The 26,961-nt window shown below is 35.3% G+C and overlaps 1 protein-coding gene across 3 annotated transcripts in view; it reads right to left on the bottom strand.

Annotated features, from left to right (window-relative positions):
- LOC126757348 (mucin-5AC) overlaps positions 1-26,961 on the bottom strand; it is a 40,869-nt gene that overhangs the window by 5,330 nt on the left and 8,578 nt on the right. The window contains exon 1 of one of the 3 annotated variants that reach the window (XM_050471184.1): positions 1,587-4,805. The exons of the other annotated variants lie outside the window; for them this stretch is intronic. Coding sequence (XP_050327141.1) covers positions 1,587-4,220 — 2,634 coding nt within the window. The 5' untranslated portion in view covers positions 4,221-4,805. Of the gene's footprint in view, positions 1-1,586; positions 4,806-26,961 lie in introns of those variants that run through there. 3 annotated transcript variants of the gene reach the window in all.

Genomic DNA, 26,961 nt, shown 5'->3' with positions numbered 1-26,961 from the left:
TTGAATTCTTATGCCAAAACATTCAGAATGTTGGAAAAGTCCTTTGGTGATAATCGCACGGTACAAAATAATTCAAAGAGGGTCGAGAACGCGTTAACAACGAACCACGTCCAAGACGGCCGTCAACATCAACTGATGATTAACACGTTAATAAAGTAAAGAAATCGGTGCTTGGGAATCGACGATTAAAAGTCAGAAATCTTACTGACATCGTTGGTATAACGAAAGGATCAGTGAAAACCATTTTGAAAGATCATTTGGGACTAAGAGAAGTGAAAGCGCGATTGGTTACAAAATCACTTAATTTTTTCGAAAAACAGCGTCGCGTTAATGTTTGTGAAGCAATGCTTTCCGATTACCAGGATGCCATGAAACGTATTATTACTGACGATGAGTCTTGGATCTATGCTACTATTTGAGTGTTATGCGCGAAGCGATTCGTAAAAAGAGGCCGGACTTATGGACCGAGAACTCGGATTTCGCAGCATGATTATGTTCGTCGCATACTGCATTGATTCTTCATAAGTTTTTCGCCAAATTTTCAACCAATATCAAGCCGCAACCACCGTATTCGACTGATTTAGCTTCGTGTGACTGCTATTCAGCAAACTCAAACCACCGGTCCGGGGAAATCGTTTTGAGTTAATTGAATAATTGAGCTACCCACATTGAAGACTACGCCGGAAATTGACTTTTACAACGGTTTCGAGGATTGGAAAAAATCTTGGCGCAAGTGTAGTGGGTCCAAGGGGGATTACTTTGAGGGATACGATGTAGATGTTGAAGAATAAATTAAAAATTTTAAAATTATGAACAAATTCTTATTATTTGTTGCTGATATCTAAATCTTGTTTTTATTTTAACATTATATAACTAATATTTAACACTTAGAATTTTAAAGGAAAACGAAAAATCATATTTCATATATTATGTAGTTATCGGAGAAAATTATTATGAATATATTTTGATACCAGGAGCTTGCATGCTAAAAAAAATATTTTAGCGATTTTCATGAAGGATAAGAAGAAATAATACTATAAACAAATTAATGAAAATAACTTAAAACTAGAAACCCTCTTTTTTAACTACTCTAGTTGTAGATCTTCTTTCTATTCTGTGTTATATAAAAAAAAGTTTCATGATTTATCAATTTTTTTTGCTGCCCTCAACGCCGATTAAGTAAGCTTGGAAACTTTATAATCGAACCATCATGAAATATTTAATATATTTATATTTAGCAATCAGGGAACTAACACTGTTTTTATTTAGAAAAAGTGAAAAGAAAGCACTGAATTCAAATAATTCGAAATCAAGCAATTGACATTCAATTCAGAAATTCCAAGAATGACCACGGTAAAATAAATAGAAAATTACCGTTTCTTTAATACAGGAAAATCACGTGTTAAATACAAGAGCAAATACCCTAGACACTTGCTAGGCTTCTTCAATTGCGAAAGAGAATGGGGAAATATTTTCTAGCAACTGTTGCGCCAATGTAAAATCACTGTTAGGTTTTTCCCACACAACACTTAATTGCAAAAATAAGCAACAAGGAGCATGACTACACACTTGCACTGCATGCTTACCGGTTCGATATCCTGCTCCATGGTTAAATCGCCAAAAGCCGGCATCTGATTATCGTCTGAATCGTATTCCGAATCTACTGAGTAGTCGCTGGCAGCGGTTTTTTTGTAATTCAATTTTTGGTGACGTTGCTGAATACGCTCGAAATCCTCGTCAAATGTTGACGGTTGCGATATATAACGTATACGTCGACGACTGGACTCACTGTGTGAATCGCTACTCGGATTTGAATCGTAAGAGCTGTGATCGTGCAAAGGACTGTCGAAGGATGTGGCCAGCGGACGTACCACGCTACCAACGGCAAAACGTACAGTCGGCTGTAGAGGAGGACCGCGCGTTTGCTCCTCTTGATCGAAATCGTCACTAAACGCGTGTCCTGGCAAATTGGAATTGCGTAAGTTATTGCCCGAGTAGTCGCTTGGTTGTGCACTTTCCGCCGAAGAAACGACGTCGTCTGCACCACTGCTGCTCGCTGTGGTAACTGATTCGTCAGCTATGTACAATAATGCTGCTGACTTGTCCGCGTAAATGTCACTGTATATGTCGGGGTCTGGAAAAATGACTTTACTCGATGATGGGTGACGAAAATGTGACGATGATCGAGTTTCAGGTGGTGTGCTTGTTACTGTTGGTACGTGTGGTGGTGTGTACGGAGGCGGTTGTTGGTAATTCGACAGCGATACATTCGAGTGCAAAGAATGCGGAGGTGATGCAGTGTCGTCCACCAATAGTTGTGGTGCGACCGACACTTGGTGTTGCTGATTGTGTGGACGCGATTCCTGACGTTGCGCTTGTTCGGTTTGTTGCAATGGTTTATCGATAGATGCGTGAGACTCCAATTGAAATTGTATCTGCTTTCGTACTGCTTCTAATGTGGCAACTGATGTGTCTGTCTTCTGGGTAGGCGCGTCTAGCGCAACTGTAGCGTTTGTTGGCTTCGTGTGGTTTTCTTCAATGGTGACGACATCTGCTATGGCAGTTACTGTTCCTTCATTTGTGGTATCATCCGTTATTGGTGTTGGGATTGCCAGCGTTGGTATCACGTTGCTGCGACTTGCGAACTGTGGTGTGGTCGCCGACGCAGACGCTTTTGACGTAGCTGTACTAGCTTCGTTCTTTGCCCCAAAAGAGGTTAGTACTGTTGGACTTGGTTTAGGAAAACGATGACCGCGCTGCAATGGATTTGCTGAAGTGTGCATCAATTCGGTTTCAGCTTCTTTGCTTGATTTTGCTGTCACGTCACTACTACTTCCAACTGTGTCCGCCGCTTTAGTTGACGCACTTTTACTCGTTGCTTGATTAGTTGTGGATTTACCGCCTTTCGCGCGCTGTCTTTTACCGGCAACGGCTGCTGCTATACTAACTGCTCCGAAAGTTGAACGCTGCTCACGTCCCGGCGACGGTGAGTTGAGTGTGGCTGCTGCGCGCGTGCTGCCCTTGCGTACGGCGCCTGTGCTGGCCGTTGTCGGATCTACTGTTGGAGGCTGCGCGGTGGTAACTACCCGACTTGGTTTGGCAGGGGCGCGTTCGCTGGGCGGTGTGTCACGTGTACTCTGTGTGATAACGAACTTCTCGTCGGTGGTTATTGTTGTTGTTCGTGTAGTAGATGTTTTTTGTACTGTTGCAGCGGTGAGTTTTGGTGTAGACGTTGGCGCTGTACTGCCACTGGTGGTGGCTGTGGTCTTTATTATGGTCACTGCCGCTTCTTTAAGTGTACTCTTCTTCGTTTTGAGCTTCTTCTTCTTCTGCTTCTGGTCCGGTGCACTCTTGGTAGGCGATGCTACGGCGCTTTTATCTTCTGTTATCGTTACCGGCGTTTGCACGGTGTCACCGCCACCAACACTTTCACAAGCACTCGGTTGCGTCTTATCTTCAATAGGTGTAAGATAATCCGTTTCGCTTGGTGCGCCCGTTACTGCAGTGACGTTAGTTTCATCAGCTAACTGTTTCTCGCCGACTTCTCCCTCTTTTAACTCTCGCGCTGCAGAACGCTGAGTATCACTGAGTGATATTGTTACCTTGCGCTTTTTATGCTCTTCGAGTTCATCAGCCGGTAGTAAATGTGCGTCATCTACGGCATCGGTGTCTTCAGCGAGTGTTTCTTCTTTTTCTTCTTGACTACCCTGTACTAAATCACCTTCCTCATCTTCGTCAATGCTCTTCTTAGTACCACTTGCTTTGGATTTCTTCAAACCGCCGAGCAAAAAACGCTTTGCTAACTTACTTTTCTTCTTGGGCTTCGCTGCTGGCGATGCGGTGGCATTGGTGTCACCAGTATCTTCTCCGCCGCTAGATAATACCGTTTCCGGCGCTGATGCGATCTCGCACGAGGCCCCACCAGCTAGCGAACTCTCAGTGGAGGTATCCTTCGAGACGCTATATTTTTTCCGGCCCGAAAGTTTGCGTAATGCCGACGTAAAGCGCGAACGTGCCTTACTTTTACGCCTCGTTTCAGGATCGGATTGAACACATTCACGATTGGCACTCAAACTTTTCCCACTTGTGCTCGCACTATCATTTGGCGTGGCCGCAGCCGTTCTTTGCAAATGTCCCGAAGACGTGGTCGCTCCAACTTCTGCTAAGTCCAAAGTTTCATCATCCGTAAGAGTTGTTGGCGGAACTTCAATGTTTTGCATAGTACAAATGCTACTACTTTGCCGTTAGCTTTCCGGTCAAAGATTGCGCACGCCGTACTGGACGTGCCACAAACTCTCACAAGCGATTGCTTCCCTTGAATCAGTCACGAATGAACAACCGGCTTTTGACACTAAAAACACAACCAATCACGAAATTCCCTCGCGCTCTAAGGCATTCTTGTTGAAATCACCTTTAAAAAGTATTAATCGATTTTGTCGTTGGTCACACGTCCAAAAAGATTTTCTTTTATGAATGTTTGTACGTTGTATTTGTAGGGTTTCTTCTTATTTTAGATAACTTTGGCACCATTTGAAAAACTATTAGACACTTTATTGTTCATATTTATAATCAAATCAATTTTCGCCACGAAACAATCACCGAAAATTAACACCTTCCAGATTTGAGTATCCTCAAACTTTTATATATTTTTATATGTAACTATGTATGCACATCCTTTCAAAATGCTGGCCACATCAGCATATAGTACTTGTAATTTGCATCATTTTCACTATTCACCGGGTCTTCGCCGCTTGTGTCAGCCAGCAATCTCAGTCAATCACCATTCAAATTCGCACTGAATTTGTTGTGTTGTTCTGTTGGCTTTTATAAAGTTTTTACGTGTGTTTAGTGCAAGTGCAACAGCAAGTTGTTGTGCTGAACTGCGCTGAGCTGAGCTATGATGTGTCCGCTAGTCGTCAGCGTAAGCCAACCGCAAAATGTTGCAGGTGTCGGCTGGGGGGATGATAACACAGCTAATTCGTCTACATACAGCAGCAAGAATCGGGTGGTTTTCATTTCACCAGTTGCTCTGTTACGCTTTGCGTCTAAGTACATTTCGGTTTTACTAGACTTTAAGCCTTTCAGCAAACTTGGGTGCTAGAGTACACGGTAAAAATCAATGCAGACAGAAATGGTCGAAGTAAACGTGTACATAATAGAAGTTGAACCTCAAGAACGAAATGAAAGGTTGCGAAAAATATTTGAAATATAAAATGAAATTCGAAAAGCAGAAAGTATTGTATTTCTAGATTCTAAGGGCCATAAATACGATTTGTGAGAATTAAAAAAAAATGTTGTATCAATTGTTTTGAAATTTTAATTTTTATTTATACATATTTTAAGAACATTACTATTTTGAAAAAAATATTAAATATTTTTTTGAGTTATAAGCGATTGCCGATAGCGTCAAACCAGGTCCTCCACTGCTGCACTGATTTTGACTTTCTCCGTGGGTGAAACCTAAAAAAAAGTTCTTTAATTGAAGGTATTGTTCATCAAATGACCTACCGTAAAAAAATTTTTTGACAAACGCCTGTTTTTTCTTTTAAAGAAAAAGTTTAATTTTTCCCGAAATTTTGATCTTTTTGGCCTACCAAAATTCGATATTTGATCAGATAAAAAAATCTAATTTAAAGATTAACTGATGTAGCGGAGTGAACCGAGCAGCTACACTTTAAAAGACTGTGTCTCAAAAACTATTTGAGATATCGATTTAAAATTTTCAATCGCTTTTTTTAGAAACTTGACACTAGATTTACTGAGGGCTTTATTCAAACTCAACCTCAAAATTTTGTAATTCATTGGGTGATCAGTTTCAAAACTAGTTTTTTAAAGGTTTGAAAAGTTTAGAATTTTTTCTATAGAAGAGAACTCCCGAAAATGCTATTTATTATCACGGCTTCTTTAGGAATTTTGATCAATTTTAGGAAAAATATACCAATAGAATTAAAATAAATGCGGGTTTCACGTTTTTTGTCCAGAAATGATTTAAGGCTGCTATTTATTAACTTGGTATAAAATTTCTTACTAATATATCCATCAATAAGAATCAAATATTTTTTTACCACTGAAACCTTTGACAAATTTATTTAAATTATTCAGCGGCGGAACTTAAAAATGGCGAAAATACGCGGCTTCATTGGTTCCTTTGGTGAAGTAGAAGTCCATGGGTTAAAGTTGTGACTTTGGAACTATCACTTGATGTTGCGAATCCTAATCGAGATGTCATCCAGAATTGCTTACCTTCTGATATCTCCAGTCGACTAAAATGCGAGGAGACGCTCAGCCAAAAATATCAAAACACGCCATTTTTCAAAAACTTGGCAGCTTCCAATATCAATGGCCTCCCATAACGACTATCAATTAAATTTTCCATATACGATATATGTTTTATGACCTCTAGATGATAGTTTTTACACGCCTTAGCAAATTTTTTATGAGCTGAAACTCTCTAAAGCGAATACAGTTTTGGAAAAAGGACCAAAGTCGCGGATGCTAGATCTGGCGAGTACGAAAACTGAGCAATATCTTTTGAATGTGTTTCGGTGACTACTATTTCTACTAATGTTCTATTTGCATAAATATCTGGTATTTTGGCTTGAGTCTGCCGTCGATGCCTTTTCAAAATAACATTAAAGCGTCGGTTGCCGAGACAATTTTCTTTCCTTTTTTGATGTTATCATCGCATTAGCAAATTTTTTACGGCGCTTTATGTCACTCAAATGCTTGAATTCTCAATAAAGTACACTCAGAATACACTAGGCAACATTTTGAATGATTTCGTTGGGGTTTTTAAAAGAGTTATTTACTAGTAAAGGCCTTTTTCCTACATAAGATTAGAAATTTTTATTTTCAGTGTACTCTTGAGTAAGAGTTTTAGTTGTAGTACGAATTAAAAAAAATTAAAAAACAGCAAAAGCATGTTTATATATAATATATTATATATTATAACTCAAATCTAAAAATTTGTTTAATAAAAAAAATTCCATAAAATCCCTTAGCACGAAACTATAGAAAAAACCAGTAAGGAAGGCGCTGAGTTCGGGTGCAACCGAACATTTTATACTCTTGCCACTTGCAGGAATGAAAGCCAGGGTAAAACCTTATGGTGATGCCAGAGAAGGAATCCAAACAGTTTTATATAAATACTTATATACTCTATATAACAGGCTCAGGGAAGTATTGACCCGATTTAACCCATTTTTGATATACAGACATATCATTGTCAGAGAAGGATTTTCCATGATTTTCAATTATATGTCTCACACATTGACCGAAAATTTCGATCAAATGTCACCCAGAGATACTGGCTTCCACATACTCGGTACCTAAGGGCTTGAACAGCTTCGGTTGGATTTGGACAATTTTTGGTCATAAGATGGCATACCTTAAAGGAATTATTTGTGTAAAATTTGATTCAGTTATATTAATTACTTGTTGATTTAAAATTATAGGTGAAGACAGACAGTCACCCGGATTTCTAAATTTTTCTTATCATCCTGGCATATATATATATAACCTATATCTAACTCGGATAGGTGAACAAAACTATATATATATATATATACTCTGTAGCAACAGGTTGCAAGAGTATAATATTGAGTTAAAATTCAAATTTGAGTTTCACTCATGCATATCATCTCATTGACAATTAGACTTTCTTTCCCTCTTTTCTACAAATAAACAAAAAAGTGACACATATATGTACTTATATACATATGTATATGTATGTAGAGAATATGTTATATATACGGGATACTCAATTCGGCGTAGCTTTTGAACTACAAACAATTGGTATTGAGTACATTTGAGAACGATCAAAAAATGTTCAAGGGAAAAGGTGTACATACTACACTTACATACATACATACATATGTACCTATGCTCATAAATAGGATTAATTTAGAAGTCTTATCACATATTTTATAAAAAATATTTTCTTTACATATGTAAAGTTGTAGATGCAAATGGTATGTATGTATTAGTTATGCTAATAAATATAAAAATATAAGTCCGTTTGAAAATACCGCTGTTTGTTGAAAATAATTGAGTCCACTGTATGATTAAGCAGTTGTCGGGCGATCTTTGAAAATTGGCATTAACATCATTTCTTTGGCGATAAAATATAAGGTCAGCAATCTAATGTGTTGGGTGTGAATATGCAACTGATTGCAAGTATGCAATACGATAGTATTAATCATTGAGAATAATTTCATTCATGCGTGTAGATTTTTTTATTAATTATCTACTAATTCATAAATTTACGTGATACATACATACATACAACTTTGGCATTGACACATTCCGGGAACACAACTCATGAATGATGGCAAACTGCATTTTTACCCTACACACTAGTAGATTTGGCAAGAATTGCACGCTGAAAATAATGCTTAAATATTTCTTGGTTAGAAAATCGGTTAGTTATTAAATAGCGACTGAAACAAATTTTGGATGAATAAATTGAATGATGATATATTTATTATTTCCAAGCTAGAAAATCGGTTAGCAAGTGAGTAGTTTTGAAAAAGCGACTAAAGCATATTCTGGATGAAAAAATTGTGATTTTTAATATTTTAAAGCATTTAAAACCCTTTAATTATAAAACACAATTCTTATCGAAATTAATATTTTGAAGTTTAAAAGTAAGTTCTTATTTAATTTTTTTATTCTATTGGATCGTCCGTCCACTAAGTGGTTTCGTTTGTTAACAACAGCTGATATTGAAGCTTTTCAGAGCCAACTTTCACACTTAAGCGCTTTACCATTATATGCATTTTCGGCATATTTTACTGTTTTACTTAGAAGGTATGTTGACCGAACCACAATGCCAAAATTGGTTTGCAAAATTTTCTTCCGGCAATTTTGATCCTGGGGATGTCAGGAATCTTGAACCCGATGTGAATAAAATTAAGTCGTCAGTCAATGCAAATCGTCGAGTAACAACTCGATAGATTGTTTACATGAAAGGTTTAGGATTAATTTCGAAGCTTGATTTATGGGTTCCTCATGTTCTTCAGGAACAAAACTTGCTTCATCGCGTTAACGACTCTGATTTGCTTGTCAAACGTAAAAGAAGTGTTCCATTTTTGAGCCGCATGGTTACTGGCGAGGAAAAGTGAGTGTAGGTCTAAATGGATGAACCAGTTCCAATCACTTCGGTGGCCGATAGTCAAGGAAAAAAGTTTATGATATCACTTTGGTGGCATTTCAGAGGAATTGTTTATTTTGAGCTTTTGACCCACAATACCACGATTAAGTGTTATGAAGTGTGTTATGATCTGCTGGACAAATTTAGGGATGAATTCAAACAGAAGAGGCCACAATTAATCAATAGAAAAGGTATAGTGGTCCACCAGGATAATACGAGACCTCATATAAGTTTGATGACTCGCTGTAAGTTTTTGTAGCTTGAATGGGATGTGCTACCACACCCACCTTACAAAAATTTTTGAATGGGAGAACCTTCACCTCAAATCAAAAACTACATGGATTTTTTCAGTGAACGGATCAAACGTTTTATGAGCGCGGCTAAAAAAGGCCTTGGCCTAAGATTGGCCAAAGGTATTGCATCAAAATGGAGAATCAAATAATTTTATAAAATGTTTTACTCAATAAAAAAATCGTGTTTAAATTAAGATTTTACTTGGTGAACGAGCCAATATTTCAAAATCATATGTAAATCTTCCGTCTGCAGCAGAGTTTCAAATGTAAAATTAATAATAATGATGAAAGTTGGATATATTCCTTAGGCCTTGGCCGAACTTCACACCTCCTACCTGTGGTTTGTAGCCTTGTTTTATCCCTGAAAGAGGGATTTATACTTGATCTACCTATTTTTGAATTCAGATTATTGATTTCTTCTCAAAATGTGCATGTATTATAAGCTTTGATCATAAACTTTTTACCCCTAAAAACTTGTCTAGCTTGAAAATCTCCAATTTATTAAAGAGTAATTTAAGTACACAAAACAAGTAGATTTTCAAACACAATGTAAGTAACGGTTAAACTACTTAACTAAAGTTTTGAAATCAAATCTCTATAATGCATGCACATGCCCACTCGTACTGCACGGATAGCATCTTAAGTAACTGAGCAGCAAGCAAACTTTGTAATGCGGAATTACAGCAAATTTCAGTTATATGTATATCTACTTATGTATATAACTATACGAAAGTATATTCAAACACAATTGCCTGTCAGAGCTCAAATAGAAACTTCGAATGTTTCATTATTGGCAACACCTTCCTAAAAGTTGTAAAGACGAGCCGAAATGTGCAAAATAGTTGCTAATGAAATATTTTTCTTCTCACCTGAATTAAGAATAATACATTTATTTATATCAGATATAAAGACAATAAATTGCCACACCACTTGTATTTATTCCTAATGTCAAAAACTCTGCTGTCATTCTATGCAAACTCTGTCCGGCAGGGTTTACGAGCAATTGCAAACTTTGTGGCATTCGTTCGAACAGGAACCGATCATTGACGCAGAAAGGGCGACAACAGCCGGCATTATTATGGCTTCCTTACTAGCGTAGCATAGCATATCTAACGTTAGTTAATATTACCAAACACGATATTTCCGATCGCTTATAGTTACTCTGAACGCATGTGCTTACAGATATTTGTATACCGCATCGCAAGTGGGCATGTATCATTTCACTACGTTTATAGTTCTTAATGATAAGCAGACGGCTTATGATTGACAACTAAGGTTAGAAAGAAGGGAGACATACATACATACATATGTTTACTTGTATGAGCATAAACATGCAACAAGCATATTCTGGAATTTATTATGATTGCAATAATCGATTGTTTTTGTTTTGCCTTAGAGCAATTCTAAAATACGCAGTTTGCTTATGAGCTCATACAGAGTATTTACATATGTTGGTAAGTATGTATGTCTATGCATAACTGTCTGTAGATAAGATTTTGTATGACTAAAATGCTGGACCACCTATGTGCATTGTATATAGTAAATCGTGTCAGAAGTATTGTCTCCTATTGAAAATGATTTTCTGTCACCCTTATTATCACTACATCGCCAAGCTTTGATTGGTTTAGGAATTTAGTACTGAGAAAACAAAATGGTTCCCATTAGGAGGGTGGCCTGTTAAGTCAGCGACATTTTTATACTCTCGCAACAATGTTGCTAAGGAGAGTATTATAGTTTTGTTCACATAACGGTTGTTTGTAAGTCCTAAAACTAAAAGAGTCAGATATAGGGTTATATATACCAAAGTGATCAGGGTTAGAGTCAAAATCCGGATGTCTGTCTGTCCGTCCGTCTGTCCGTCCGTCCGTGCAAGCTGTAACTTGAGTAAAAATTGAGATATCATGATGAAACTTGGTACACGTATTCCTTGGCTCCATAAGAAGGTTAAGTTCGAAGATGGTTCGAAGATGGTTCGCCCACAAAATGGCGGAAACCGAAAACCTATAAAGTGTCATAACTAAGCCATAAATAAAGATATTAAAGTGAAATTTGCACAAAGGATCGCATTAGGGAGAGGCATATTTGGACGTAATTTTTTTGGAAAAGTGGGCGTGGCCCCGCCACCTACTAAGTTTTTTGTACATATCTCGGAAACTACTATAGCTATGTCAACCAAACTCTACACGTTTTCTTCAGGCATTTCCATATACAGTTCAAAAATGGAAGAAATCGGATAATAACCACGCCCACCTCCCATACAAAGGTTATGTTGAAAATCACTAAAAGTGCGTTAACCGACTAACAAAAAACGTCAGAAACACTAAATTTTACGGAAGAAATTGCAGAATGAAGCTGCACCCAGGCTTTTTTAAAAATTGAAAATGGGCGTGGCCTCGCCCACTTATGGACCAAAAACCATATCTCAGGAACTACTCGACCGATTTCAATGAAATTCGGTATATAATATTTTCTTAACACCCTGATAACATGTACGAAATATGGGTGAAATCGGTTCACAACCACGCCTTCTTCCAATATAACGCTATTTTGAATTCCATCTGATGCCTCTTCTGAATAATACGAGTATATACATTAGGAACCAATGATGATAGCGGAATAAAACTTTACAAAAATACGGTATTTGAAAAATATGTAAATGACGTATAATGAAATCTCGATTATCACTTTATTGTGCGAGAGTATAAAATGTTCGGTGACACCCGAACTTAGCCCTTCCTTACTTGTTTTATAAAATAATTGTTTTTTAAAGCAGCTTATTTTACTATTTTTAACTCTTCCGAATACCTATTAATTATTTAATTTATTCGTTTCAATAATTTCAATTATTTTTTTCTTGATTTTACGATCGCAAAATTGATTCTCTTTTAAGAAATATTCGGTATAAGCATAAAAAGCCGAAATCGGAAATTCTACTGTTGTATTTGACAACAACCCATGCCAAATTTCATGAAGATATTTTATCAATTAAAACAGTTTTTCATAAAACAACTTGATTTTCATCGTTCAGTTTGTATGACAGCATTATGATATAGTCGTCTGTTAGCAGCGGTTCCAACAAATGCTCAATTCCTTGAGTAGAAAAGGACATATGTATGTATGTACATGAAATTTCAGATCGATATCTCAAAAACTGAGAGTCTAGTTTGCGCATATATAGACGGGCGGATACATATGTAGACGGCATAGCAGCATCGATTTACTTGTAGGTCGTGTTGTTGATCATTTTTAAGTTCTCCATTAAAGACTGTCCACATAACCGAATATCTTCCAAAACTGGACAAATTTCATGAACAAAACGTTTTCATTATTATTTTCATACAAAAGCAATTCTTATAACCGTGCATGAGTACCAATGGCCGTACACGGACACCATTTTGGTAATAGTGCTTTCAAATTATCTGCGATAAGCGGACAAGATTTCATAAAATTTGTCAAGAAATTTGTGTACAATTTACAGTTTTTAAAATTTTTATTTACCGGACAAAAACACACTGCGACAGTGGGTGTCCCGTTATGAGGAATTTGACTGTGTTTCATATTTTATGTTCTGACTGTTACAAAGTTCGTGACAAGCTGAACTGAACTGGACTGAACTCATCAGGTTGGTATTTGATTTTTAATGCCATGCCCAAAAAGGTCTACTGAGTCAGTTAAGAATTTAAGGAAATCTAAATGGAAATGAAACTCTAATCAATTTTGGTTATAAATTATTCAGCAAAAAAGAAGTACTAATTGGTTGCAATGGTTTTCCTCTGGAATTCAGTTGATTCATAGTAAACAAAATTTCCCTCAATGTAGACTGGAAAACTTTGGTTAGATTTTAATAATAGTCGAATTTCGATATATTTGTTAGTTTTGAGAGAGCTCCTCAACGTTATGCGAATCTAGACGAAAGCTCCTTTTATATGTTAAGCATTAGTTTACGTAGTTTAAGTCAAATAAAAATGTACTGGAACTACTGAACTTTACTACAAAAAATAGCGCTTAGACCTACTTCTTGACAGTCATACTATATACATATGTACATATGGATATATACACAAACGTCTAAATCGACTCAGCTCAACATATGATCATTTATATATACATATATTCCGGAAGGTCTCCGACGCTTCCTTCTGGGTGTTACAAACTTCGTGACAAACTTAATATACCCTGTTCAGGGTATAAAAATAGTGCTAAGACCAACTTCTTGACAGACATACCATACGGATATATGTATGTACATACATATGGATATATACACAAACGTCTATATGAACTTGTCGTTCAAATCATTACAATTCCCTTATAGCGCACACTTTTATTTATGCTTCTGCCTAGTGTATGTACATATGTATGTATGTTTAATATGTATGTATGTATTAAAGTATACATATGCGAGTACTTAAATTTCTTAGCTTACCACAATGACCCAATCATTTAGTTACCCCAACTTGCGTTACATCAATCAATAGTTGATTAACTAATAAATTATATTTTTAGATGTGGTAAGGATGAACCACAGCAATATATTAAGTTTCACTGTGGTTTCTGCATAACTTTTGCTCTGTTTATTGCAAATATGTGCGGGTATTGTGAAATGTGTTGCGAGTTCAGAGGCTTTAGATGCTTCAATGTATATTGGTACAAATGTTTAATAGTATATTTTATGTATTACTATCAAAGGATTTGTTGATCTATTGAAAATAAGTATAACAATTTTGAGAAATGCCTGGATTTAATCAATTGTTTTACGCCAAATTCTATCACACATTTTCATCTTTAAAGCGATTATATAGTAATAGAAACTATAGGCACATGAAAGCAAGTTGGATTAATTTGTGATAACTTCGAAACATTGTTTTCGGCTTGGCTTCTCTAGGAAATACCTTGTCATCAAGTGTGACCAGACTGATTAAAAACAATAGGGTCCTTACGTACGTTGTCAAGTATATTTTGTGAAAACAACTTGAGGTCGTTTTTTTACAAAAGATTCAGATCTCATGGTATAAGTCTAGCCCAAAACACTTCACAAAATGTGATGAATCGATGCTTAAGAGATGTTGAAAACCTCTGATATGAGCGCACATCTTCTTTAACTTTTTCAAGAACAGAGTTTCATGAACTTCACCAACTTTTAGGTGAACAAAACTATAATAATTTTTGCGACATATTGCGGGGATGTCTGTAATCTATAGGTATCTAGATAATATTTGGTAATCCGACGTCGTCTGCTCTTATATTATTCTTATTAATTATATAATGATAACGCAATACCTTGCTCTATGAAATTTCTAGAAATAATCCGACATCACTAAGTACAAGTGTACCCATCACATTCGAACATATTTGTTCTACTTTTTTGAAGCACAACTACTGATATGAGTACATATAAATTATTTTTCTAGAACATTCATAGGAAAACTAGTACAAGTTAATAAACTTTATATAATAAAATTTTATTACGACAGCATATATTAAAGAACTTAACTTAGTTTACTTGAAGGCTAAATATAAATGGCTTTCTTGTCTCGACAAAAAGGCGTCATACACGCATATGTGCATATGTATTATACTTGTCCAAATTTGCGAAAACAATCTGCAAAACAATTTTATCTCATACTGAAAGGAAAAAACATCTTTAAAGATTCAGTTCCACTACATACATATTAACATACTTTTGTGTGAAGAGTAAAGAACCTCATCGGATTACCAATGCAAATTGGTGTAGGAAACAGATGAAAGTCATAGGTATTTACATATAGGAGCTTATTTGCCAAATCATAGTAACTTTTATATGAAACCCATTTAATGGAAGTGAATCTACAAAACAAAGTTTTGCCATTGTAGAACTGTACGCACAGTTGCATAATAATTGTGCTTTTTTTAAGGCATATAACATTTATTTAAAATGGAAAGCGAATGAAATAGCCAAAATGTGGATTTATTATACCCTGAACAGGGTATAATAAGTTTGCCACGCAGTATGTGATACCCAGAAGGGAACGTCGAAGCCAATGTAAAGTACATAAAGCGTCCACCAGCAAGTATGAAGTGATGTTAAAACAAGAAAAAATGTTAACTTCGGTTGCTATAGTTAACCGATCTGAACAATTTCTTCGGAGATTACATTGTTGCTTTAGAAAATAACCTGTGCCAACTTTTGTGAAGATACATTGTCAAATGTGAAAGTTTTCCATACAAGCATTTGATTCCGATCGTTCAGTTTGTATGGCAGCTATATGTTATAGTGGTCCGATATCGGCAGTTCCGACAAATGAGCAGCTTCTTGAAGAGAAAATGACGTTTGCAAAATTTCAAAACGATATCTTTAAAACTGAGGGACTAGTTCGTATATATACAGACAGACAGACGGACAGACAGACGGACATGGCTAAATCGACTCAGCTCGACATACTGATCATTTATATATATACTTTATAGGGTCTCCGACGATTCCTTCTGGGTGTTACAAACTTCGTGACAAACTTAATATACCCTGTTCAGGGTATAATGAAATATCACAATCTAATTTTGTCAAAATAGGTTCTCTTTTTTCGTTATGCAGATAATTTTATGCCGTTTCTGATTTGAAGAAAATGTCTTCCGAATAGCCTCCACGGTTCCGTTTGCATCTCTTCATCCGCTTTCACAGCATTTCGTCTGGCATTTCGGCTATAGTGAATTAAATTTTGGCTTCGAGCACGTCGAGCGTTGATTTAGATTTAAGGAATTATCTACATGGGTTTACGGGTTTCGAAAAATTGCATTTTTTTATTAGCTTATTAAATTCTACAACACCTGTATAACATTTCCCTAAATTTTCAAGTTGATCCGAGTAATAGTTCCGGAGATACAGCCTTGAGAACTTGTGCGCTCGTTAGGCTAAGTGAGTCGTCTTTAAATTTTCATTTTTTTTTGTAAAAATGTCTACCAAAAATCCAATTACCAGTTTTTTCCTTCGTTCAAGTTCTAAGTTAAAGTTTTAACTAAAACAAGTATTTTTTCACTTTAGATGATTCTGTAAGGAGTTATCCTGCCAACGCGACGTTTTTTTTCCGAGGGTTCACCGGAAATGGCGTCGCTATGGCCGAGTTTAAAATATTTTTTTTCCAAAAATTTCAAAATTTATTTGTGTATATGTATTGTGTATGTCTGTAACAATAAAAAATTCTTATAAAATATTTAATTTTTTATATGAGAAAAAATTGTTGGAAAAAATGCTGCTTTTTACCCGAGGAAACCCCTTAACATACCCACAGAGAAAATAATCTAGAGCCATTAAATCACATGATCTTGGCGGGCTATTCGACTGGGCAACATCTTGAATCTAACGAGCTTCGGACGTAATGTATCCAAGCTTAGACGTGAAATATGGAATGGCGCCCGTCTTATTAAAAATAGAAATCGTGCGCTTCGATTCCATCAAATTTCGGTGAAAAATGGAGTCAAGATCTTGTTATAACGCTCACAATTGATGGTCATTTCCTGCGAAAGAAATAAGACCCGATGATGCCACCATACTACAATCCGTACCAAACGGTCAATTTTTTGCGATGCAATAGCCTTTCCTAAACCACAAGGGGATTTGACTCACCCCAATAGCGAGAATTTTTTGGCGAAGCCACTAAGCCAGAAATGGGCTTCATCTGAGAAGATGATTTTCCGATGAACGTGAATTTGTGTTTTTTGGGAAAACATGAATTTTTGTAATAATCTTGCACAATTTCAAAGCGTTTTACCAAAGTGAAACGTGATTCGTGACTTGTTTATTTGTGGGAACCGCTGATATCAGACAATAATAGGAAATAAGTAGCTTATGCAAACTGATTGATCAAAATTAAGTTCTTGTTTGGAAAGCTTTTTTATTTGATAAGATATCTTTATGAAATTTGGTGTAGATAATTGCCCAAGGAAACCCTACAGTCTTGGGGAACTAAGCATGGTAGCTATATATTCGAAAGATCTAGCAAAACTTTTATCATTGAATGCGAACCGTTAAGGTTAAGTCAGTATGGATTATAACTGAAAACAACCGCACGACAACCGGGTCTATGTAACCGGACAGAAGTGGATTTTTATTTGGCCAAGAACTGTCGGTAGCACTCGTCAACTAGTTTTCTGTTATTCTTTAAGTAATTTTAAACCTCTATAAACACCCTTTATACACATAAACAAGAATCTATTAACCAAAAGTCAACATTGCAAAAGCAGTGAAAGGAAAATGCTTTTAGTTTTAAGATAAAGGCGCTTGACTTAGTTCGTATTGAAATCAACAACTTTGAAAGCTAATACATAAACTCATATCTACACATACATCCACCCAACTATTCGTATGTATGTATGTATGTTCAAAAACAACCGCACCTCAAACGCCGATAAAAGTGAAAAGGAGTAGCGTTCATACCTTTAGCCGGTATACCCTTAAGAAGTGTCCTAGTTATGCGTGTAGTAAGCGCTGGCATGTTTAGCACGCTGATGGCCATCTAAAGATTAGCTTCGTGCATTTATTTTGAAATCCATATTTACCTGCTAGCTCTATTCAATATGAATATTTATAAAACTGTAAGCCAGTATAAATATACGCATGATTATACATATATGTAAATAGGTGTACTCGTATGTATGTACATATATGCAAATATAGGCTCATAATTATATGAAGTTCTCACTCTTTTAGAGCTGAAATCCTTTTTGCACAAAATATTACAAGCTTTAAACAGTTTAAATTGTATATGACAGTTGTGACAGTTTCATTCGCGCATTTCTATGAGTATGTGACCTCATTTATTTTAAAAGTTATTCTTCTGAGATTTATTCATTCGAAACTTCTAAGCGGCATTTGAAAAGCTTTCAACATTAATGGTGCGTAACCTATTTATTCTCAATACGGTCGTACTTATTTGGTATAATACTGAACATTTGCTCCATTACTCTTTTCATTAACCGCAGAAGTCGTGTGATGGTGAAGCCCTTTCGGTGGATAGTTGGTTGAAATCACGTTAATAAAAACTTGTAAATTTATAGTAAAAGTTTTATTTAAAAGCAATTAACTGTGTAAATCTCCTATAATACCACAAATAAACAACGTAATTTGTTGAATATCACTCATACGCCATGCGGGTCCAAGCTTCAAATTCAATTCACCACTTCATATTACACATATGTAATACATTTGAAGCTATCTGTTAAAGCATAATAATGGTAAAATATAACCAAAATTAAAATTTTGTTCAATATTAGTTGTTTCTATTTTATCTTCTTCTTCTTTAATTGCCAATTCGTATTCGAATATTGGTGATCATATAACATTTAATAATACATATGTACAATATTAATAAGCTTAATAATAATATAATAATTTAATGTTTACATGTTAAATATATCTATTGTATATTAAAAAATAAAAAAAATCGCAGATTTTGAATTGTCGCAGCATATTTCTCTCTATCTCGCGCCACATCTATAAGGTTGCCAACGTTCTGGATTTCTGTCCATTGTCGAATGTTTCGAAGCCTCGAAAGTCTATTGTATATCGTTATATAATATTATCTATTTTAGGTGACGATATAAAACGTACCATATAGGATCTTTATATTATATGTAGTAAGAATTAGGTAAAATTTGTCATTTAATGTGGTCATGAATAGCTATGCATAAAGGAAAGTAGGGAGGATCTTTTACCTTACAAAAAAACATCAAATTATTCTTGGAAATACAAGTTGTAGAGCTTTCTAAGTGATATAGAATTTTGGTTTTTGGTATATATTGAATTAATATTGCTCTGTTGTATGTGTTTCTAACCGATATTTGGCGTTCGACACATTCTAGGTCATCTTCTAGAAAAAATTATGAAATTTTTGTAGGATGAATAACGGTTTTTTTAAAACGACGCTACAAAATTATACCGATTCTTTGCCATTTCATCATTGAAAGATATACGATCTAACAACGAGTCGAAATTATTAAAATTTACTACGGAAATTCGGAGTCATTGGAATCAAGTTTAAGAGCGGTACGTCCAATTTATGACAATGAGGCTCATTTCTGGCTGAATGGCTTTGTCAATGAGAAAAATATGCGTTATTGGTCAAGCAGTTACCATTGCATCCCGAAAAAATTACGGGTTGGTACGGTTTATGGGACGGCGGCGTTATTGGGCCGTACAGCTCTACTTCTTTCTATAATACACGGGCAAGCCGAATCAATAAACATTTTTTCTAAGATTTGTACAATCTTTTTTATGTTTGAGCGAAATTTGAACTCCATATGTCAAAATTAAATATTTTTGAAATTTGTATTTCCAATGGAATCACGGCTAAGGAGTCGCTGAAAATATGGCAGAAGCGTTTTGGAGAGTCTAACTTATCACGAATGCCAGTATTAGACTTTCACAAAGCATTCAATGAAGGTTGTAAAGTCATCGAAAACATGTGAGTCATCCATCCACCTCTGTTAATGATGTTAACATCGAAATATAACAAAGTAGCGTGCCTGAAAATCTTTATGTTAGAGGTAGTAGAGGATCTGGACATCTCTTAGGGAACCACTCAACTCGTTTGGTTAATGAAGTGTGTCAATGCTAGACTCGTACAAAAAAACGTCAACGTGAAACGAGTTACTGCTGGCGATATGTTGGCTTATGAATGTGACAAATCTAACAATCTAGCGAATCTACTTTGAAATCTAATTACTTTGCTATATTTAATTGTATTACTATATATTTTATTTTGTCCAATAAAGGTATTCACTCGGTTACAGAAAATGAGAGGGTTCTCCATAGAGGCTACTAAAGTATTATGCATCCCTTATGTTTCAACAAGAAGGTTCTGTTTGCAGACATTTCAACTAATTTCAGCGAAAATAGTTCATGTAAATCGGAGTTTCTCTTTTTTCACTTATTAAAGGGATCTACGCAGAGTCTAACTTTTGGCCGCTAAGATGTTTTTAAGCATATTATCGCCTTCATGATACACTGAAGGTCTTAAACTCGTATTAATATATGATTTAAAGAGAAATAATCACCTAAAAATTCTGTTTCCATTCACAATATGCCGGTATAAAATATTGTATAAGCCGTGTTCGTATCGGTACTTTCCGCTCATTACGTCTAAAGAGCTCTTAAATTGGGTTTAGTGGAATTTTTGTCTATAAAATCTATTTCGTTCAGTAAATTTCTCATATTTAGATTATTTGGCATGATTTCTAAATACATATGTATTTAAGTTATTCCTTTAACTAAGGAAAAGAAAGATCGGTATGAGTAAAAAATGAGTAACAAAATTTTTAACTACCTTCAATCTGTTTTCAATCTGTCTGCATTTCAATGAAAAATACTTTTATAAAAGCAATATAATCGACGGTTTTGAAATGCATTTATGGACTTCGGATAAATAATATATTTCAGAACAAGCTTCATATCTTCAGTGGTTGCCAAATAATTCTTTTACAACGACGAACTTGTTTACCGCGATCGTAATTATATAGAACATGTATACTTGCTTATATATAAGTATGTACATACATACAAGTATATGTAGTCATAATACTGCATACTTCGTTTTACATTGATGCTGATAAAAATTATCTCTCGACAATGCAACACACGAAGCTTCACTTTCGGTGCCGGGTGCAAGATGCTATGGAATTTGTATATTATACAATAGCATTTTCTGTGCACTCCATACCCATATGCCACGTTGCTGGCGTCTTCATAAATCATTTTACAAAATCTCACTTTTATCGTAATGACTCGAGATTTGATTATTTACTATACACTTTTCCTTGCGATAACGCTGATCTGTCTATTACTAACCATATACAATCATTTGTGTTATTCCGTTATGTCTACTTTGCGCTCGCTCTCAATGAAAAACTGCTCACGAAGATCTTTCTAGTTCTACGTAAAGGCGACAAAAGCAAAAAACATTAGCGAGTTACTAGACTGACAACTTTGCCTAGTTCATACATAAGTACATATACATATATATATATTGTATTACCAGTTTGTTGAACCACAGACACCAACAAGTTGTTTACTTTAAAAATTATCTTTAATTGTTATAAATAAATAGTGCACAAGCACTCCATGAAAATATGGGTGAACGCATAACACTAAGCAATAAATATACTTAACTAAGCACACTTCATATTTAATAAATGCTGCACTATTTATTTTATGATCTTCATACATATAGTTATGCGATTATATATATTATAAGTGACGGAGATTGTAAAATAACTAGAAGTTTTAACATACTCGTACATATATATTTGCATATTATAGCCGCTGGCAGACAGAATAGTCTGGACACAGACACTTGCTTAAGTATTCGGGAAGGTCTCGGCGAAATTGCCCACTTATATGAATAAAGCAATTAATCCGGTTTTGCTAAATTCGAAGTAAACAAGCATTACATTGTATTTGTAAGTACTATGTACTTAAGTAAATTTGTATACTTAGTAATGTTCATACTCTGATTGATAACACTGAGTTTAATCACTTTGTTTTGTGTACGAAATGAGAGTCAGTAGCTAGTTGGCTCAACATACTTACATACATACATACATTATGCCGAAATCAATAAATTTGGACAATATTCTGTTTCGACAAATATTTCTCAATAAAAATGTTCTTTACTGCATTTTGTAAATATTTAAAGTTAAGAAAAGTTTTGGAATCAACTTCAGCCCTTTTAGCTAAAATAAGCTGACAAGAAAAGTGATCCTAACCCTTGTTTGAAAGAAAACAATGTAGAAAACATCTTAACACTTTCTTCGTGACTTTCCCGCTTTTACGAGATCAAATCTTAAACTCCTGGGAGCTCACACTTTCAGACACCCCGCTGGGCTAGTGGGAATAGAAATAAAATACTTAAACAGATTTATATTGCCCTCAAAGCACTTTGTCGACGTATAAATTACAAGAGTTCTATATTATGATTTTATAAAGAACTTTATATACCATATATATAGTAGTCCAAGATCGTAGAAATCAATGTCTCAAGGACGCTTATCGTTGGCTCAACTTTCATAGTTTGCGGTATACTTAAGCACTATCTGGGCTGAAAAGTCCATGTCTGACCCAGAGATCGTGCCATAGATATCCGTGGTTGAGTTAGTAAACATTATTGACTTCTCAAAGGAGGGCGTGGTTAATATCGGGTTATCCAAGTAGAGGTACTATTTTCAATAGCCTTTTTTTTGACAGATTACGCGGGAGTCGTGTCAAGTTGTCACGTTATTTTTCTTCAGTATTGTTTGGCATTTTATCATAGAAAGACTTATGTACGTCTGAACAACGTTTACAAATCGTTCCACTTTATTACGAAAATTCTGTTCTGTAAAGAATGTGTTTCGCGCGCTTCACTCAACATAATCGACTTACTAAGCTTACTATTCGCAACACCATCACCCATCTTGAGACACAGCACTCATTATTGGATAATACTCGACCGAAAAGACCACGTCCAGCACGCAGTGTAGACAATATAGTAGCTGTCGCTGAGAGTGTACACGAAGACCGTGGAGAGTCGATTCGCTGCCGTTCGCAGCAACTTGGACTGACGTATGGAACGGCTTGGCGCACAAAATACAGCTTGTACAAGAACCATTTAATTTGAAGTTTCTGTGTCTTTGGGTTTTAGGGAACCTCGAAATGGATCACCCTTTATCTTACACAATTTTTTACAAAAGAAAAAGAGTTGCTTGCGATGTATTCTATCAAACTGGCACTACTCAAAGTCTATAAAAAATTATTTCTGTGTTGACTTGAGGAAACATGGATCCAAGGATAAAACTGAGTGAAATTGGAAGTGCTGAGTGCTGGCCGATGAAATTCGGCTAACAAGGCTTTAACAGGAATTTATAGAATTATTTGCTTCGACTCCCCCAAAATGGCAAAACAACAAGTCAGTAAACAATATTATTGTGCGATATTGGATAATTTGGATATCGAGATCAAAGTTAGACGAAATTGTTATCCAATATTTTTGTTCACGATCGCTCTTCAATACAATGTTAAACAATAGTAAAGGGCTTGTAAAAAGGAATCCACTAATTTGCATTAAATTTAGTTAAGAGTGATTCAAATTAAGTCAAATATGCACCGCTTTAATTCTTCTCCTATTGGCCACTTCTGAGCGATTGCTTCCGTCAGACGATCCGGGTCTGAGTTAATAGTTTGGCCGTGGGGCAGTGGAATACGTTTAGTAGACGAAACCTTGCCAATCCCACCAAACACTTTGCACATTTGTGACCGTCAATCCGCCTCAGAACAATTCAACCACGACCGTTTTAACTTGACCTTGTCGTGATTACTTGGGTATGTGGACTGATTTAATTACATACATATGTATGTAAGTGCTCTCAAAATAAAAAAGTTCTGATAATTTATTATACTGTTTGTTATCTTGTTGATATTTTATAATTATTTGAGTAACATATTTTACAAATATTTATTATCTATGTAGATATGTACAATATCATATATTAATTAAATCCATCTTTATTTAATTCCAGCCAACATAACGCTAAGGTGAGTGACTTTAATTTGTAAACGATTTTTTTCAAAAATAAATTTTTTTAGTTACTTTTAATGTATAGTATTTGCCCTTAAGTAAAACTAGATTTTGAGGTATACAAAATTAATGACTATATTTCATTCACTATATATTGTATAATGATTAATTGAAAATTTACCATTAAGATAATTAAATAAAACAAGTGTGTTAAAAAGCATTGAAAACAAACGCTTAGTTAAAAGATTTATACATATTTACATGAATGCTTAAACAGCACAATATCAAACGATTTCAATATAAATAGCCGCACAAACACTATGGTACAGTGAACTACAACTATAATGGACTGCGTGTGTGTATAGTTTTGTTTATAGCAATCTGGGGGAACTTATTTATATTGTAAATATATTCAATAAAACTTTACTATTTTTCTTGGAGTCTCGTGTCAACTGTCACCATGGTGGATTAAAAATAATTACACGGACTCAGGCAACCATCCGATCAATTTCACCATTTGAGACTTCTTTAAAGTTAATTTCTTGTTCATCGCTTCGTATAAATAAAGCCAAATACTTTACTTTTTTAGCTTTACTAACTTAAGCATTCTCTACTCCAAAGTTTTCTTAAAATTTTTCCTAATTCTCGGAACATACCAGAAGTATTTTCTATATAAGCTCCAAGTCAGCTGTTTTACGCTCTCATTGACATCACTCGCATACATTTTAAAAGTATTTCACTGTGAGCGCATTTGTGTGGCACTCAACAACGAAGGAAATATGAACGCCGAAACATTTAACGAAAAGCATGGTATTAAAAGTGAAATAATCGATAGACATTGAAAATCAACTATTTCTTATTTGATTATTCACCACTTTGCATAAAAATAACATACACAAGGTCAAAGGTCAATTAGCAGCTCATGATGGGGGGTAGATTTCGCAGGTGGTGCTTTTGAAACACACTAACATCATAAAAATCATGTGCCATACAACCCACTGAACGATATTGGAAAAGCGAAATTGCATGTCTTGAAGTGATTATTGCATAAAAATAAAAAAAATTAAAAATTTATCGTGTGTGCCTGCACATACACATACATACATACGTATTGCAACCGACTGCTAACACTTTCTCATAAAAGTTGGCACGTCATGTGCATGTCATAGTCGTCATTTCATTTTTGCCATGTTAATTAAGGCTTTGCACAATGTGTCTTCATACACGTTAAATTCATACTTTCATATGTACATGTATACATACATATATATGTATGTACATGTGCTGTACCTATGCGTTTACATTCGTGTAATTTTTATTTTTATGCAATAAAAATTGTGATATAATTTTGGTAACAAATGAACATACATACTTATATACATATAATATACATATGTAGCATATGCAGATATACTATAGCTGTATACTAAGTAAAGAAAAATTTTATGAAATCTTGAACTTAATTAAGTGAATGTGCCTCTGGTTGGTCATCTGCAAAATATGAGCTTGAAAGTTTAATATTTTGAGTATACATTGCGACAAAAAACTGGAAATTGTAAATAAAACGCAAAATATTTAATTATTCATGAATAATTATTTTGTCGCCATGAAAATAATATCCACCAGATGTAATACACTTATGCCAACGATTTTTCCAGTCCTCGAAACACTTTTCTTAAGCACTTTGGGGATGGCCCTAAGCTCCTTCAACGAGTTTTGTTTTATCTCTTCGATCGACTGAAAACGGGTTTCAAGGAGCGGCAATTTCAGTTCAGGAGCAAGAAAAAATTACACGGTGCCTAAGTCTGGTGAATATGGTTGTTGTTGTGGGTATTTATTGCGTTTTTGGCTTTAAATTTGGTCTCAATGCATTATCATCATGTAAAATCCATGAATTGTTCTTCCACAATTCCGGCTGTTTTCGAAAGGTTTTCTCACTCAAACGCCACAATATGGCCAAATAGAACTTTTTATTGACCGTTTGCCCCTCCGGAACAAATTCATGATGCACCAAACCACGAATATCGTAAAAACAATGACCATCAACTAGATTTTTGAGCGGCTTTGGCGGTTTTTTTTTTTGTTTTGTTTCGGCTCGTGTTTTTTCCCTTCATTCCGATGATTGTTGACATGTTTGCATGTCAAACTCACAAACCCATGTCTCATCGGCAGTTATAATTATCTCCATGAATATGGGATAGGAATTCGCGAGGTCAAGCATGTCCAAAAAAAATCTGTATACGGTACTCTTTTTGAAAAAAAATTCTGGACAGGTCGAGCAAGAACACTTTTTATGCCGAAAAGTTTGCACAAAAATCATTCAAACGGACTCGCGATCTGCCGAGCTATGTTGCCATCTCTCTAGCACTTGCTTGACGATTTTCGAACACCATATCCTTCACTTTTTCAATATTTCCATCAGTTGAAGAGGTTGAGGATCGTGCAGAACAAGGAAATTATATAATAAAATAAGACTAAACTATAAACTTAAAAGATATGAAAATTTAAATAATATAAATTGAGCACTGGGTGTGCAATAAGAAAATTTTTGCGGAAGCTTTTAAAAGAATTTTCGAGTGAACCTTTTCTTAGATACTAGCTCATGTATATATTTTTGGTAATCAACGATAGGAAAAAGAGATTGCCTCGCAAGGAAATCAACGATGACTGCTTGGACAACTAAATGCAGTTTTCTGTAAAGCCATAAGTTTCTGAGTACCGTGTACGATTGGACGCAAAGATATATCAGCGTTGTAACGAACTGGTCGGCCGAAAGTGGCCTCACCATTAAGAAAAACTTAAATGGTTCTATTTACTAGGAGGTACAAGATCCAGGACGCATCACTGCCGCGGGTGGGAAGCATGCGTTTGCAACCTGCGGATTCAGTGAAGTATTTAGGACTCGGTCTGGATGGGAAGTTTGCATGGAAGCCTAATATCGAAGAGAGCACAAAGAAGAAGAAGAAGAAATCGATTGCATTGTACTGCTCCAGAG

This window comes from Bactrocera neohumeralis, chromosome 4 (assembly GCF_024586455.1).
Source record: "Bactrocera neohumeralis isolate Rockhampton chromosome 4, APGP_CSIRO_Bneo_wtdbg2-racon-allhic-juicebox.fasta_v2, whole genome shotgun sequence".
NCBI lineage: Eukaryota > Metazoa > Arthropoda > Insecta > Diptera > Tephritidae > Bactrocera > Bactrocera neohumeralis.
Note: the sequence above shows the minus strand (reverse complement) of the source record. Positions and strands in the feature narration are given on the sequence as shown.